The sequence below is a fragment of the Rhipicephalus microplus genome, chromosome 4, assembly GCF_043290135.1.
Source record: "Rhipicephalus microplus isolate Deutch F79 chromosome 4, USDA_Rmic, whole genome shotgun sequence".
NCBI lineage: Eukaryota > Metazoa > Arthropoda > Arachnida > Ixodida > Ixodidae > Rhipicephalus > Rhipicephalus microplus.
This window is the reverse complement of record NC_134703.1, coordinates 109,939,408-109,956,914: the sequence shown is the minus strand read 5'-3', so window position 1 is coordinate 109,956,914 and position 17,507 is coordinate 109,939,408. Positions and strand designations below refer to the sequence as shown.

The 17,507-nt window shown below is 43.1% G+C and overlaps 1 protein-coding gene across 2 annotated transcripts; it reads right to left on the bottom strand.

Annotated features, from left to right (window-relative positions):
* Positions 1–13,924: 13,924 nt before the first annotated feature.
* On the bottom strand, positions 13,925–16,728 carry LOC142813979 (uncharacterized). Of its 2 annotated transcripts, none has more exons than XM_075891944.1 (2): positions 16,597–16,728; positions 13,925–14,536 (listed from the first exon to the last, which is right to left on the bottom strand). In XM_075891944.1, the coding sequence occupies exons 1-2, from the start codon at positions 16,726–16,728 to the stop codon at positions 14,219–14,221; spliced, it is 450 nt and encodes a 149-aa protein (XP_075748059.1). In that variant the 3' UTR covers positions 13,925–14,218. The 2 variants fall into 2 exon arrangements, 1 of the variants encoding a protein (XP_075748059.1); XR_012894760.1 differs by lacking the exon at positions 16,597–16,728 and adding an exon at positions 14,979–15,108 and having other exon boundaries at positions 14,399–14,536.
* Between the last annotated feature and the right edge of the window lie 779 nt (positions 16,729–17,507).

The window sequence follows — 17,507 nt, the reverse complement described above, 5'->3', positions numbered from 1 at the left end:
AGACCGAGCGGGCTCTCACTCGAAAGTCTGCATCTTTATTCCTTGGTGAATACCACTGTTTATTTCTTGAAGTCGCCGAGAAGTGGATTTATATTAGCCTATACTTCTCAAAGAGTAAACAGCTGCAAGTTAGCGCCTGCCCTGCCTTTGTGTTCGTTTTGGTGTGGTCGTAATTTTGACGCTAAAATGGTTGTCTCTTTTCAGATGTTGAGGATATCGTACGACATGCACGAGCAGGAGGTTCAAATATATAGAAATATTTACTGGGGTAGTTTCAGACAAAGCCCCTTTCATATATATAAATAAATAAATAAATAAATAAATAAATAAATAAATATATATATATATATATATATATATATATATATATATATATATATATATATATATATATATATATATAACGCATTTCTCTAGTAGGCGTCTACTTACGAAGGCTTATTGTCGTAATCTCACAGAGCACTGCATCAAAGAAAGCGCACCGTTTCTCTCATGCGACACTTCTGCAGAGTCCATAAATGGTCTGTACGATAAGGGTTGACGCCTGCGTAAAGCCACTTGTCACGAAACGCGCGTTTTTGTGACCAGTCGATCGTAAACCTTTTTGAGCAGAAACATTGTCTCTACGTCCACCGCGTTGGTGTGCGAACAGTGCTCGGTTGCTGACCTGGTGGTCACGAGTTCGATTTCAGCCGTAGCAGTCTGATTTCCATCCAATACCAGATGGTTAAAATTTTTGGAGCCCTCCGCTATTCAGTGTCCATCATAATCATGTCATAGTTATGAGACGGAGAACCCAATGTATAGTTATTAAACGTTATTTCGACGCTAGTCAAACAGGTTTTCAAAAGTTTTCGAAAACCACGGTATTTATCAAAGTGCTTTCTGTGCCAAGGTGGTTAAAGCTTTAGTTCTTAAACTGGAATTTAATAACACCGAAGAATAAAAGTAATAAAATTACGAAAAGTCAATTATCTTTTTATTTTTGCGCGGTCATGGCATTCACGATGCAGCAGTCGGCGTTTTAAAAACTGAACTCTGTACTTGGGGTGCACCTTCACTATACAAGCAATGCATGCAGTAGACTGATATCAGTGCATTCGATGACAGAGAGAACTTTCTCCCTTGACTGCGTGTTGAGACATTTAGCCTGCCTCACGCTACAGAGGCATGCAATGAAACCTTTGGTCGCGTAGTTGGACAGCACCGGTCAGCTAGTCCAACTCTAGTATTGGCTTGACACCACTGAAAAACTAATTAAAGCACGTTCTAATTCAATGGGCAATGATGTGGTCTTCGTTTTTTGCTTTATTATTTTATCTTTCTTCTATCTTAACATTTTCTTATTTCTCTTCCTATTCGTTCTTTTCATCGCCGATTGTCTTTTCCGTGCAGTGCAGCAAGTCAGCGATTTATATGCCAGCTAAATTCTCTGCTTTTCATGACAGAGCTCTCTCTCTCTCTCTCTCTCTATCTCTATGGCTCAACTGAGTGTCGCCCTCCGATAATATAAGAAGGGAGCATTGAATTGTATGCATGTATCATCAAATATTTCAGCGTGATCGCAACACGCTAAAAAAAAAGGATCGAGTAAGAACGGTGTCTTATTGTCCCACAAGAATAATCGTCATCTGGCTTGCTTTTAATCCCTTTCTTGAAAACCAGGTGCTGGCCACTTTTGTATCAAAAATGCTAATTCAAGTTGATAGCGTACATGTCTTTTGTGACCTCCAAATGCTTGGCACGCAGCGACAATGCAAGGGAAGGAACGCAAGATATATCATATATAATCATGTGGGACAAGAATACGCCCTTTTAGGATCGAAGCTCCTTGAGGCGTACGCAAATCCCGCGTTGCAGTAGCCACGGCTATAGTACTCAGGGTGCTCACAAGATGGCACTGGGGCACTCGCACTACTAGTACTCAGATGGCTCACTAAATGATCTACACTTGATCTACTCTCTACACTCCGATACGTGCTCTCGCGTGATAGAAGGCCGCGTTCACTCTTACATTAAAACAAGTTCGCTCTTCGCGCGCTTCCTCTTTCGCCGGCAGTCTGTGTGCTTCGAGTATGAGCGATGAAGACAAGGCGGTGGAGAAGAGGGAGCGGAAAACGACTGCAGTGCGTGCTCACCGTCTTTACATGATAATCGACTGGGCATGATTTGCGGGGATTCACGGTTTACCGATTCACCTCTGCAGCTTCGCCCACTCATCATCAATCACTCCGTGGATATGGTGGGATTTTTTACTCGATGTTTTCTTTTAAGTTTGGCGACCGCGCAAGTTCCAGAACTAAGTCTTACGTTCGTGTTTAGCACGTAATTTTACCGAAAAGTTTTGAGAACAAACATAGCTCTCAGTGATTTGTGTGCTCTGTACGCAAGGCAGCAGTTATATTGTAAAGGTGTGGTAGCGTGAAAATAGAATCAAAGGAGGGGGTTTCGCCAATATTACGATGTAGTTTATTATTATATGTTTATTCCCGTAAATTTTTCCAGTGTCACCTTACCCACTTCTTTGGTATGTCGCCTGCATCCCTATTTATTTATTTGAACATACTGCAGTTTAAGTACAGGGCTATAGCAGGAGTGGATGAGTAGTACAGGACGAAAACAACAGACCAATAAAACAACCATACAAAACTGAATTACATTAGAGAAAACGCGAAAAAAAACACTTTGCATATTACAAAAAAGAACTTACGCATGGTCGAAGTGGTTAGTGGCGGTCTCAATGAAATCTTTTAATGGCAGTAAGTAAATCCTGCCCGGTAGGGAGCTCTAGCAATCTATAGTACGTGAAAAAAACCCATTAAATTTGAATGAGTATTTACGAGTGAATAAAGGCTTTATGTTGAAGTTGTGGGCGCTGTGGGTGAATGTTTCTTACATAAATGCTATGTTGTTACCGCCCAGGATACCAGTGGAGGAGTTAATAACTGCATATAGTAGTTTGGAAGATTTAATATGATAACGAGAATGCAATTATACAATGTTTTGCGATATTTCAGGGCCTTTGATGATGAGAAGTTGTGACTCTAGTTACGGCATATGAAACGGATGGCTTTACATTGGACTCTGTCAAGCATATTTAGATCACATTGTTTGTGAGGGTGTCAAACTACAGATGCATATTCTAAAATAGGGCAAATAGACATCTTATACATATGTAGTTTGGTGTCGAAGATAGATTTAGCCAAGGTATGAAGCAAATAACCAAATTTTTTTAGAGCTTTCTCGCTGATTTGATAGATGCGGTTAGTTAAGAAAAAATGCTTGGTAAGAATCACCCCTAGGTATTTGTATTCTGACACTCTTTTAAGTAGTGTACCATTCAGATGTTAATCAAATGAAACCGGGTGCTGCTCACTGGTAAACGAAATGAAAACTGTTTTGACGTTCATCTGCTTTGTTTTACACCAAGCGCTGAAAGAAATTAGCGATAGTGAAATACTGATTATATTTCGCAGAATTGATGGGTTCGTACAATACGTTATCGTCAGCATAATCTTATTTTAGATTAGGTACAGTGTGGTAAATCATTTATATATATGAGGAACAATTAGGGGCCCAGTACGGATCCCTGCGGAACAGCTGAACGTGATCTCAACAAGGGTTGACTCTATTGAATTGAAAGAAGCAAACTTTGAGTGATAATGAAGGAAACTGGCGATCGAAGAAACAAGACGGGAATTATTGAGTATAGAACAAAGTGTCACTAGCAACTTGGAATAAAGTACAAAATCAAAAGGTTTCACTTTCTGTACCTAGGTTTGAGGTGATGTCATGAGCGAAATTAACTAATCGTGTAACAGGGCAGTAGGCGCGACCGAAACCATGATGAGCTGACCTTAGAACTTCATTGAAGTCGAGGAATTCTAAGATACGTTCAAGAATAACGTTTTTTAACATTCTTGCGTGACTGCGGTGTGAGAGATATTGACCTTTATTTTAGATAAGAGTTGTCTATGACCAGATTTATACGAAGGCAATATTTTCACTGTTTTACATTAAGATGGCACTTCACAGCAGTCTAGGAATTTCGGGAAGATCAGTGTAGAGTAACGGGCTCTCCATGCGGAGTATCTCACAAAAAAAGAATTCGGTATGCCGTCCGAAGCGGAGCATTTTTTGCTGTCGAGACTCCAGATTAGGTTCAATACACCTTCAGAGTATATTACAATATCACCTAGTTGTCAGGTTTGGACGTCATGATTAAAGATTGAAACAACATGGTTGTCGAGGGTAAAAACTGACTGAAAATAAGAGTTAAATGCACTGGAAACTACAATGGGATCGCTTGTAATGGTAATATTATTCTTGAAAGAGGAAATGGTTGTTGTACTAGGCAAGGCAGAAGTCCAAAAGCTGCGAGAATTGGATATTAGTGATGAAAGAAGTTGTAGAAAAAAGTAGAAGTCTTTGGAAGTTTTGTGGCAGCGCGAAGTCCTGCCTTGGCTTTCTCAAAGGATGCTTGAAGCGAAGGTTTAGCGTATCTAAATTAACGCAGTCTGGCAACACGGCGAAATATGTGCAATATATCATTGCGAATCCAAGGCAGCTTCTTAGTCGTCTTTTTTCTAGTTTTTATTTAATGTAATTATGCTTGCAGAACTTCACTAATGTCTTCATATAACCTATAAGATTGTCAACGTGAGATGTGGTACTAAGGGACAAAAACGATTCACCAGGCGTCTTTACTCAGCTCTCATGTGCATGCAGGCTGCAACAAAGTGTTAGCGTAAAGACGTATATATATATATATATATATATATATATATATATATATATATATATATATATATATATGTATATGTATATATGTATATGTATATATGTATATGTATATATGTATATATATATATATATATATATGTATATATGTATATATATATATATGTATATATGTATATGTATATATATATACATATACATATATGTATATATGTATATATGTATATATATATATATATATATATATATATAATGAGACGGTTTGTCTCAGCAGGCCCAATCGAGTCCCGCTGGCTGAGCCAAAATTGATGTTTCATCAATATGACTGGCTAGCGTTAAGACGAACATGACACATCTAGACACATCGTCATTCGACGAGCCGACCCAGTCCGCCTTTGTTGAGTGCATGTGAACGTTTCTACAGTGGCACTATGTCTTGGCTCGCTTTATTTCTGGCGAAAATCACGCCCACGCTACGCTTCCTACCCAGTTATGGCACGAAATTCTTCTGTGCATGTAGAGGTCTTGTGTCAAGTTCCGTGCATGTGAAGTTAAAGACGTGGTCACGTTAACAAATGTAATTTTCTCCAGAGAAGCACGATTTGCTCGTGATTCAGTTATCTTTTTCTTCTTCGAAATATTGCAACAATGCAATATGTAGTGAGAACCTCATACAGGGTAATTCCTGCGGGAGAAATCATTCATTGCTTCGAGTAGTACGAAACAGAGAAGCGTACAGACGCTCTTGGAATACTGCGGAATGCCGGAACGCCGCTTGCCTGCCTAGCGGACCCGCAGAAAAGTATAGTACAATGGTCTGTGCGTACGCGGTCTTCCTAAATAGAAGGCGTTGCTCCCTAGTGCACCTAGATTTTCGCTGCACTGCTAGAAAATCGTAGTGGTAAGTACCGCTGAGATCTTTGATAAGGGAGTGCTGCTTGCGGTCATTGCGGCAGCGATGAAACTATAAAGCACGTTCTCTGTCACTGCCCTCGTTACAGCGTGCAAAGACGGCAACTAGCTGCTGCGTTAGCTCGCCTTGACGACAGACTTTTGTCTGAACAATCAGTGCTGGAAAGACGACATGATTTGTGTGCTCACAGAAAATCAGTGAAGGCCTTGCTGAACTTTTTGCGTGGCAGTGGCCTATTGTATAGACTGTAGCACACCAGCTCCCCCCCCCCTTTTTTTCGCGCGCGTCTATTTCCCTCTTCGCTTTCTTTCCAATCTTTCTTCCCCATTCCCCCTTCCCCTAGTGCAGGGTAGCAAACCGGATGCTCCATTTTCTGGTTAACCTCCCTGCCTTTCCCTCATTTTATTCTCTCTCTCTTTGATAAGGGGGGGGGCTAGGTAGTTAGCGTGTATTATAAGTTATGTGTGCGCATGCATCGCGTCGTAGCATAAGGCTTCGTGCGGGGATGCATGTTCGTGGGCTTGGCTGTTTGTTTTTCCTTCATTTCTTAAATTGTGCCGTATTTACCATTTGATCAGAATATTCACGGCAAGCGAGTGCGACTAGCACTGTCAAAAAACGTCGCTACCGTTTCATACAATTGTGAGAATGCTGGCGAAAGACAGTTCAGTTTCGATTGCTTGTTTTGTATGAAAAAATTAACTGATTTTTTTAAATTTTATAAAGATATCACTTCCGGGTTGCTATTTTTTTCAACTTGTATTTATCTTACAGACTAATTCATTAGCGTTGTGCCCTCATTGTATAGCAGAATACAATGAGGGCCTGTGGCAACAAACGATAGCACGTGATCGAAATGTAAAATACTGCCACGTTTAGTCACAATCGATGATATGCGAAGCATGAATGAGAAATGTTGATATGTCACTTTAAAGTCAGCACAACGTCACGAGGTGTAGGTAAATGATGCCGTACATGACTTCCGTTTTATGGTTATTATGTTTGAATGTGTCGTTTACCTTAGTCATCTATTCACGTCACGTGATACCAAATTTAGCATATGTGGAACTAGCGAAACAGCCACGAACACGCGTGGTATGTTGTCATGTTCCTACATGACATGCGTGTCAAGATTATCATGTTTGCACCAGTCATATATTTTGTCATCCATTCATGTCACGTAACACAGAATTTGGTGTGTGTGGAGCTAGCAAAACGGCCGCGAAAGCATCATGAAGGGCCCAATATACTCCAATGTAGCGTTGACGCACGCGCACGCTGGGCACAGCAATGCTACGTTAGCAAAACGCGAGCACTCTATAGTATAGAGTTTCCTAAATTTAACTAGAGGAGACCCTGGTGCTACGATCGTTCAGCGACCATGGGAATGATGGGTAGTACACATATTTGCCTATAGTCTTTGTATTTGCGGGCAGCCAATCGTACTTGCTGCTTCGTTTATTGCTGTGTTTCGGTTTTGTTTTAAAAGAAAGATTCAACCCTTTTGAACTTCTTGACCCGATTTGGAAAGGTGAGTTTAAAAGAATGAGATGGTGAAGCGCAGTCGCCGAACATTTGTGATTATTTGTTTTGTACGAAAACAGCTCCAAGCCACACGAACACACACGGAGTCAAAAGCAGGCCAGAAGTACGAATATTAGACAAATGTGTGTACTACCCATCATTCCCATGGTCACTGAAGCGTCGTGCGTTGCAGCTCCCTTAGGCATTAGCGCCAGAATTCTCACTAGTGCATATTAGGAAACTCTATGCTCTATAGTCGGACGCCAGTCGTGACCAGCGTCCGTCGGCGTGGCCCGAAGGTAACCGGCGCGAAATGCCACATGCTGCATTTTGCGCCGATGCCATAATGTCACATTACTCTATGCTGATGCGTGACCCAGACAACACTGCGTCTCCCTCTTTTCGTGACGGAGGGATGCCGAACGCGCTGAAAGACGCATGCGTCAAAGCAACGCAGCGCGGCGTACACCTGTTTGTTTATGGCGGGACCACCGCCTGGCGTAACGATACCGGCGTGACGCGACGAAATGAATGCCGGCGAGTACGCGCACCGCGTCATGTCGAAATGTATTGGTGCCTTGACTGTGGCATGTAGTCATGTTCTCACATGACACGCTTCTCATTATTATTATGTATGCACCTGTCACATAGCTTCGTCATCTAGTGGCGTCACGTAATATCAAAATTGACATATGTGAAGCCAGCGAAACGGCCGCAGGTGCATCATGAGTGTGGCATGTAGTCATGTTGTTACATGACACGCATGTCGTGATTATCATGTTTGCACCAGTATAATGCCTTCGTCATTCATTGACGTACCGCAATACCAAATTTGGTATATGTGACGCAAGCGAAACGGCCACGAGCGCATCATGCATGAGCGTGGCATGTAGTCATGTTTTTACATGACACGGATGTCATGATTTCCATGTTACTGTCTGTCGCTTGTGTTCACCATGCAATCATGCCATATCATACGTTTTACAACATGCCATGTGAACGAAACTACCGCAAGAGCTACAGGACCCATAAATGTAAATTTTGACATTCATTACATACATGCCATGTTAATATTTAATGTTATGACTAGTCAAATATGTTCTTAATACAATCATGTTATGTCATACCAAGTTTGATATTGATACCATTAATGAAACGGCTAGGAGAGCTAAAAGTCGTAGGCGGCTAGATAGATGGATAGATAGATAGATAGATAGATAGATAGATAGATAGATAGATAGATAGATAGATAGATAGATAGATAGATAGATAGATAGATAGATAGATAGATAGATAGATAGATACGCACGCTCGAAGTCGCCGGAGTTCGCTAAGAAATGCTTCGCATTTAATATGTCACTTTAATTTTTTTTTGTAAAATGGTTTATCGGTGTTATCACAAACGCACCTGTAAACAGATTGATCATGTAATAGTACAAATTGTCCTTGAATAACCAACTAGGTAGAAACATTGATCAGGAGATGTTTGAAGAAAAGAGTAATACTTCGCAAAAAACACCAACATGGTTTAAAGAAGGCAGTGATGTCGATGCAGCCATGCCGCCTTACTCGCACGTATTCTACCAGAATGAAGGCAAATAATAAGGAGAACACGCTAGAAAGAATCTACAAGCCCTCATATTTATTAATTACTGTGCGTGGTACACTACAGGCCCCTCTCCGTATACAGCCCTGGCTGCCGTATTACTGAAGTGCAGCCAGCGCTTCCCTTATGAATCAATACAACGCCAATCTATACGCACTATAGAGAGATAAACTTGCTCACTAGGTAGACCGCACATGCGATGACCTTGCCTGTATTTATCTCCCGGTGTGCTTCGCTAGTGAACGGCTGCGTATTCGGGCATCCTGAATAGATCTGTGAGACCTGTACCTTATCCTATCAAAGAGAGAAAAGTCTGATCATAACTTTCTGAATGGTCATTTACTTTCTTTTCTGGGCGATATCTCCTTTTTCCAAAAAGCTGTTTTCAGAGAGCTTACTCTCTATTGTTGCGTTCCGATAAGCGACCAATGTTTCATTTAGTATATTAGTATGCCACATCTCTCTCTCTCTCTCTCTCTCTCTCTCAGAGTAAGAACAAAGTCATTTGCAAGGATATATTGCACGGAGTAGTAGTCGTTTCCTCTATTAGAACCGCGCTACGTAGTGTTTCGTTAAATCCTTAATATTACCTCTAGTGCGGTTACAATCTGCCCTGCTGTGCAACTTCTCTGAAGAGAGGAATGAACGCTTGATGGAGGCGAAGTGCTTGAAGCCCGTGCATAGTGCCATCTCAGGGCAAGTTGAAGAACATCAGCTGGTCAAAACTTCCGAAGCTATCCTCGACGGTGTCCCTTCTAATCATGTCGGGGTTTTGGGATGTAAAATAACAGCAATTAATATTAAGAATGATCGCTTGTGTGCCTAAACTAACATAATCACGACCGAGCTAAATGCAATCCCAGATTCCCCACCACAAAAACACCCTAAATATTGGCCAACTGATATATCAGAGTCACGCGACGTTATCACCAAACAGATACGGGACCCCAGCCACGCGGCATTTGCCCTGCACACGGGCCACTTGCACGCAGCAAAACAACCAGCCGGCACGAACTGTGCAAATGTTAGCATAGGCACTAATTGCGTTTTCAGCCGCTTTGTTCTTCACCTGTATTTACCAACGCTAGTTAGTATCAGCACCTCATCGCTTGACGCGAGGTATTGTGTCAGGAGTAACTGCTAGGATTTCCTCTTGTTACCTAGATCGACAGAAATATGCGCACTACAAAAACGAACCATTTTACAGCGAAAGCTGTATATGGCTTGCATAAATCAAACACTGTTCGGCAGCGGTGTCATGGCAGCGGTGTCATTCTCCATTGGCTGTCTTATCAGTACGACATTCTCAGCGTCGTACCCAAGCACGCGCGCCATTGGCTGTGTTTTGAGCTACGTCATCCATCTCGTGGCATCGCGGCACCAAGCACGCGCGCTTCTGTTTCTCCTGAAACCTTCCACATGTGCATGCCATGAACAACTAAAGAGCACCGACCGTCGAAACGCGAGAGAGCTCGCAATCGCCGGGCCGATGGTGCAATCCTGGCATAAAGACAGGCCTGGTATGCCGAGTGCCGGCAGAAACTGCGTATGATAATCCGGCAGCCATCCAAGCCGCGCTTAATTGCGAACGCGTATGATTGATTGATATGTGGGGTTTAACGTCCCAAAACCACTATATGATTATGAGAGACGCCGTAGTGGAGACTCCGGAAATTTCGACCACCTGGGGTTCTTTAACGTGCACCCAAATCTGAGCACACGGGCCTACAACATTTCCGCCTCCATCGGAAATGCAGCCGCCGCAGCCGGCACTCGAACCCGCGACCTGCGGGTCAGCAGCCAAGTACCTTAGCCACTAGACCACCGCGGCGGGGCGCGAACGCGTATGCAAGCGCCGGGATAGTGGGCGGATCTTTCAAACCACGCCCCCGAGTTAGCTCACGATGTCAAACGCTTGCAACAACACCATGCCGAACAATGAATGCGTAGTTCTTGAAGAGGGGAAAAAGGTAGCTAATTTCTTTCTGCCTACGGGCAACACGGCACAATGCCTACGCCGAACAAGTGGCGTTACGGCGTCAACGTCATGATTGCAGGAGTGCGTTCGCCGGGGTGAACGCCCGCTCTCGGCGGGAGTTTCTCCCACAGCACTTGGGCTTCGGCTGCGACTTCTGTGACTGCCAGTGGTTCAAAAGCAACCACTGTGATGAACGCATTGCGAAGTGAATTTAACCACCCATTACACTCATCCAATATTTTGATCATGCTACGCACAATGCGCCGCATGTAAAATAAACACTGTGGTAAACTAAAACTAGACGTGTTCCTAACCTCAATAACAAGCACGAACATGTAGCCAAAAATAAGAAGGAGAGCTTCAGTGCCACGTTGGGTTGAACCCACTGCTGAACACTGGGGCCGCATGTTTCAGCCTTCGCTGGTTAACCATTCGTACGAAGCAACAATTTTTTCTAAAGTTATTGGACTAAAAGCTAAACGCTCTATCAACTGCGAAATAGAAAAAAGAAATGCTACACCGAAAAGAGTTCTAAAAAAATTCAACTTTTAGTCTAAGAAGAAAATTATGTGTTGATACTGAGTCTTCATGTAGACCTCGTTAATGACTTACGTGAAATCAAAACTGTATAACCACTACAGAAAGGAGACAAAACAAAAAAAGCGTCCATCTTTTTTTTGGCACAGCAAATTGGAAAGCAAGGTCAGTATAGGTTTTGACTAGGGACGTGAAGGAGCCTTTGTGTGCAACAGAAAAGATGTGACTTTCAACCCCATCAATATTTATTACATGTTTGTGTATTCGAGAAAGCTGTAAGAACTATAGACAAGCGTCAAGTAATTTCACTACAGTTCCTACGCATCACCGGTCCCTGCCATTACAAAAAAGCAGTGACGACTTTTCGTGCAGTTATTCTACCCAAGAACTTTCTTAAAGTAGTACAAAGGTGAAACAATATATTTGTTCACGTTGATGAACTATACTCTGAAAAGTTCAATGTCCTTTATTTCACCACCATATAAGTTTGTTAATTGAAAAGAAAATCAGTTTTGTTAGTGTCACCACTAAATTTTACGCCGAATATATCTGATGCCGATGTAAAATATGCCGTTGTGTTTTAGCCTTCTGGCCGTAGTGGCTCAAATAAATTTCTTGAAACGATGTATGTTAAGACTCCGTCTCCCTCATGAGACAATTTACTTCATTTTTACCAATTAGGAAGTTAGTAAACCTTAGTAGACACCATCGAAATTTATGACGTTGCAGTAACTGGTACGGGAATTTCGATGTGGCGTCGTCACCCACTCTTTTTATACGCTCTTTCGTGCTCATAAAGCATCTTTTTGCAGCAAGCGTGTTCCTTTTGGTATCGGCAAGTAGTACTGAAGAAATAAAAAACATTCCTCCCTTTAGTATCCCTTTGAGGTAGGCCAGACGCAGCGCTGTATTCGTGTTTCGCCTAGCTTGCCAGCACATTAAATGCGACTCGTGTCACTTACCCGTATATGTTTGCTGTGGCGCTAACACTTCTACTATTTCTCGCACCTAAAGTCAGCTTCATAGGTCCAAACACTACATCTTTATAAGCTTGAGAATCGTTATAGTACACGCATTGTACGAATGGGTGGATTTGAGGGTAAGCTGTTTCAACCTTGTCTTTTTTTATGGGCGGTTATATAGGGTGCATTCTGCCGTGTGCAGGTTGACTTTCGGTGCAGCGACGTATCCGGTGCTCTTCCCGGTGTTCCAGTACACGCCAGAAGAACACACGCAGGTAATGTTTGCCCCCGTTGGCCCGGCAATGCGTTGCCTAGGTGGGCGCTTATCTTTGTCGGTGCTCGCCGCGAACACAGTCGAATAGAGCGACCGTGGCTGAAGCTTGGGCTGCAATTACATCGCCGCCGCCTGCTTTTAGCACGAAAGGGATCCCACGCAGCGGCGCCTTTGGGGCCGCTCTCCGGTTGTCACCCTTTGATATCCGCTGTGCCGCATTTGAGGCAAACGTGTTATGGCGGCCTGCGTAAATGCGCATCGCATATACCAACTCGCGGAGGCACGACTGAAGGAAATGATGTGACGTTGAAAAGGTCACGTAAGAAGTGGTGTTGCCCTGTAGCAGCAGACCCGAATATTTGTAGGAGTGTATACACACGTCTTCACTCTCATTACCATTAGTTTCCGCACAATCTAGTGCCCTTATCTCCTAAAAGATTCGAGGTGATGTATATCAGACTTTAGCGTGTATTTACTTAGGATACGCTTTCTGCCTTTACTATAAATAATACTACCCGTGATCAGTATTTTATTCTTTGATGGTGCCGAGTGCATTGCTCGCGAATGAACAGGCCGAATCAGGCGACTTAGGGGAAGGAATGTTTTTTTTTTGTTCAGATTTTGTTTTATTTGATTCAGGCAACATGTGACTAGTTGTTTTTTTGGCCATTACATGAAAGCTCTTTCTCATCATTTTATTTTTTTTCAGTTTGTATTTCTTCCCTTGCTCCTATCTGGGTTTGCAATAATGCAACACTTGCAACAATGCGATTTTGAATTATAGCCACTGTAGCGTATACGACCAACCACTTTAGAGCCTGCGAAATGATTTTGATGTGTGAATTAATACAGGACGAGAAAGGGCCAAAGAGAGGAAGAGCCTGGGGAGGGGTATGTTAAACAAAGGGACACAAACACTGATATTGTGATTTTGCGTGGGCAGAGCCAAATAGTTGTGCGCTAGTTTGACACCACTAGATATGCTTACTTCTGGTATTATATCCAATAACGCAATTCAAATACCTCGATCCTCGAGTTCACACAATAAAACTTTTTTATTCGAGTTTTAGCCAAGAAAAATCTTTTCAATGCTCTATTTTATCCTTATATTTTGGGAGGGGGCTGAAAGAATAAAGATTTGGTAGTAGCGCTTGTCCTAATCTGTCCTGGTTCTTGTGTATGTGCAAATTTTTCCCGCTAGATTCTCACTTGCTAGATGGTAGCAGGATTTATATCATTAAGCTAACATGTTGCCCGCAAAAATACCAGACAGTCCGTCCATGCAATGTAAGGTACTCGATGAACTAATGCGGAAAACTATCTTCTTTATTAGTTGGGGCTACTATAGCAGACAATATATAACAGGTCACACAAGTCAATGAGGCGAATATTTTATTTTTATTCAATATTTTATTATCTCACAAATTCGTCGTCACGCAGTACAATCTCTCTAAAGTCGACTTTGTTCAAAAGTACATTCTCGCAACCAAATAAGTGCGAAGTCACTAGCAGTAGCTGCAGAGTGTTACCCACACGTCCTAGGCGCTGCTACAGCTGACGTGTTTTTGAGCCTAACAGTTTGCGTTGTTACCATAGCTACTTTGGATGCGAAGTTTTTCTCTCTCTGCAGTGATTGCTCACGGCCGGTAGGAAGTATTTTTTTTTCTAAGGTTGCCGCCCACAGCTATGGTATGGAGCCTTCGTAAGGATTCTCGAAGAGCAGGACCCGTGCCCCCGACGGCGTCCTGGCTGACGGCACGGCCAGCAGGCTGTGATGGGCGGCTGTCATGCGACGCCGCTTCTCGCCGAAGCCTCGTTTCTTTTCGCCGAAGCCGCGCTTCTTTTTCTCGCCGAAACCGCGCCGCCTTCGCTCGCCGAATCCCCGCTTGCTGATCAGCCTCTGCAGGAGGAGACGTCGGTCGTACGCCGACGGCTCGTCGTAGTCTTCGGCGAGCGCGCCTCCACTGCCGCCTGCGTAAGCACCCGCAGTAGCAGCGTTCTCCTGCGTATGCCAATTAATATTATCATTATTATTATTAATAATATCCATACTCTTATTATTATTATTATTGCGATAGCAGTCATATGGAAACTCTCAGCTGGATTTTGCCGCCGGCGCCGGCATCACTCACCGTATAAGTATGCGTATCTGAATATATGACAATGCAAGAAACAAAAAAAAACAGAAAGACTCCAGCGTGCGGAATCGAACTTGGGTTCTCTAAATTGTGAGTGTGAGGCGTTAATCACCGAGCCACTGAGGAGCTTTTTTTTCTTTAATGCCTTCTTGACTACAGGTCAAGCTAATATGACAATCACTATCAAACGTGTTTCATGCGTGATAACGCGTCAAACAAAGACATTACATCTTCAACACAGTCGGTAGTCTTATACACATCGTCTTTCAGCGTTTAAACGACAAGCTATTCATATCTACCACTTACCGCTGCTGACGGGCATCTGGGTGGGGGGGAGATGATCGTGTATTCAGCATTACGAGTAAGATGGCGCAGTGAGCGCGCGTCACCACAGCGTGCGGCGGTGCGCGCTCCAATCTCCTACGCTAACTTTGCCCCACTTAGAGGAGGGGAGTGATGCTCCCTCGCGCACCCTTATCTCGTGGTAGCGAGGAGGGGAGGATCGTACGTCTTGGCTGGCTTCGGGTTTTACCTGGAATGATTTTGTTGTAGCTAACTGATGCACAAAGTTCACTGCAATCATTGCAGTCTCCATTTGCAAAAAGCACGCGCTTTTTAGACACAGTGAAGTAACATCTGAGACGCTTATTCGCGTGCCTTGGTACCTGTGAGTACGTTTCGTGCGTCATTTGTGCGTGACAAACGTAGGGCACGTTTCGATCTGCTTTTCATTCTGCGCGTGACTTTTCAATTTGTTGCTATCACGTTCATTGCTTCGCTTTTCCAAGGTCGGCAGAAAATAAAATTTACAAGAACTTCCCAACAGAACAGCGCTTTGAGATAGGTATCTGTGCACTTGAAATTGTAAAATAGTACGTATACTTGGGACAGGTAGTCCCCGCAGAGCCAAACCACGAGATTGAATTGACTAGGTGATTAGGAATGGAGTGGATCACATTCAAAAAGCATTCTAAAATCATGACTGTTAGATTGCCACTATCCCTCGAGAGGAAGGTATATAAAAGCTACATCTTGCCGGCATTTACCTACGAAGCAGAATACCTGGAGACTTGCAAAGACAGTAGAGTCTAAATTAAAGACGACCTAGTGAGTGACAGAAAGGAAAATGATAGCGTTAACCTTAAGAGACAGGGAGATAGCAGAGCGGGTCGGGAAACAAACCGGGGTTTAGGATATCATATATGAAAGCAAGGAAAATTGTACATGGGCCAGGCATGTAGCGCGCATGCAGGATACGCTCTGTTCAATAAGGGCAACTTACTAGATTTCCAGAGAAGGCAAGTGGGTGATAGGCACAAGAAAGTTGGGTGTGCAGATGAGATTAGGAAGACTAGAACATATAATTTTATAGTGTCCGACATTCCCTGCGCCGCGAGCACTGCTCACGAAGTCATATGGACTTATCAGACTTAGATGCACGAGGATTGCCTGTTTCCGAGAAGATGTGTACTAGGTGTAATCAGGCCCATCGTGCCCTGCTAACTTTCCTAAAGAAAACCAATTTGCCTACGTTTATGAACACCTTTCCGTTCACTATATTTGTGTTTACGAGTGTTTTCGTTTCATTTTTTTATTTTCGATTCTATTCAGTTTTGGTTTCTATTCATTTGTTTTTCTCCCCCCCCCCTGCCTTCTTTTCCTCTATGTCTCCTCTTCTTAAAGGAGCAAGCAGGCGTCGGGCCACAACAGGCGGCAGTTGTCGTCTCCTTCCCTCCCTATTTCCTCTGTGCCTTGTGTTTTCTGTGTATACAAATCAAATAAATAAATTCATTACCTATGCGATCTAACCATTCAAGCTTTCACACCCAACCAAATAGGCAAGCTAAGACAAACTCTTGCTCACAAAGCGCCAGGTTACGCGAGAGTGGAGTGCACACTTTCACCCCTCCCGAATCGTTGTCACCTTCTCATTGGCGGATTCCGAGTTCATGACGAAAAGGTCCTGGTTGTCGGCGGCATCCTCGGCGAAGCAGTGATCAGCGCCGTTGGTCAGAATCAGCGCAGACAGCACCAAGTACCGTTCCAGGCGGCTCATTATCTTGGTCACCTGTCTCACGAAACAGGGAAATGGAATCTTTGTAATAATAAACTGTAAAAACTGAATGAATATGAATCAGTAGTAGGCAGGTATATTCAAAGGCTTCAAAATGCCACATTTTAAATAAAATAAAACAGAACGATTGCACGAATGGCTGCAGAAACCTAAGTCTACAATAGGGTAGGAATGATAGAAAGCTAAGTCTGAACGTTAACTGCCTTACCAGAAGAAGAATATTTTGTTAATGTTTTTTTTTTTCAAGTGACGAATTTGCGTATTGCAGGCACTTTGATCGTCTATCTATATATCTACAGCCATCTATTTCTCTAGCTGGCTATAGGTAGCTTTCCGCTTACGTCTGGGTACTATCATGATCACCCCATAACTTGGGTCAAACCCAAAATGAGTGCGGATGGGTAAGATTGTTTAATTTTTAGCCGCGCTGGTCATGCCATAAATAATGTCACAATCCTGTCTCGTGCGTCATGATACACTTTCCTCCAGGCAGTGGCACATACACGTGGGCGGGTAAGTGCCACTGGTATGCGGGTATGTGCCATTGGTGCTTGACACTTAGTATCTACCCAGGAACGAGGATAACACGCATGGGCAATTTTGACGCGGGAGACCTAAGAAAAAGCTAACATCGGCAACGTTGACCCGATGAATTTTAATAATAAATCTTAGGGCCCCAGCAGAAACTGAACCCCCGCATTCTGTGTGGAAATCAAATATACCAAAGAGCCACACCCAGTCTAGGAACTACTTTTCAAGTA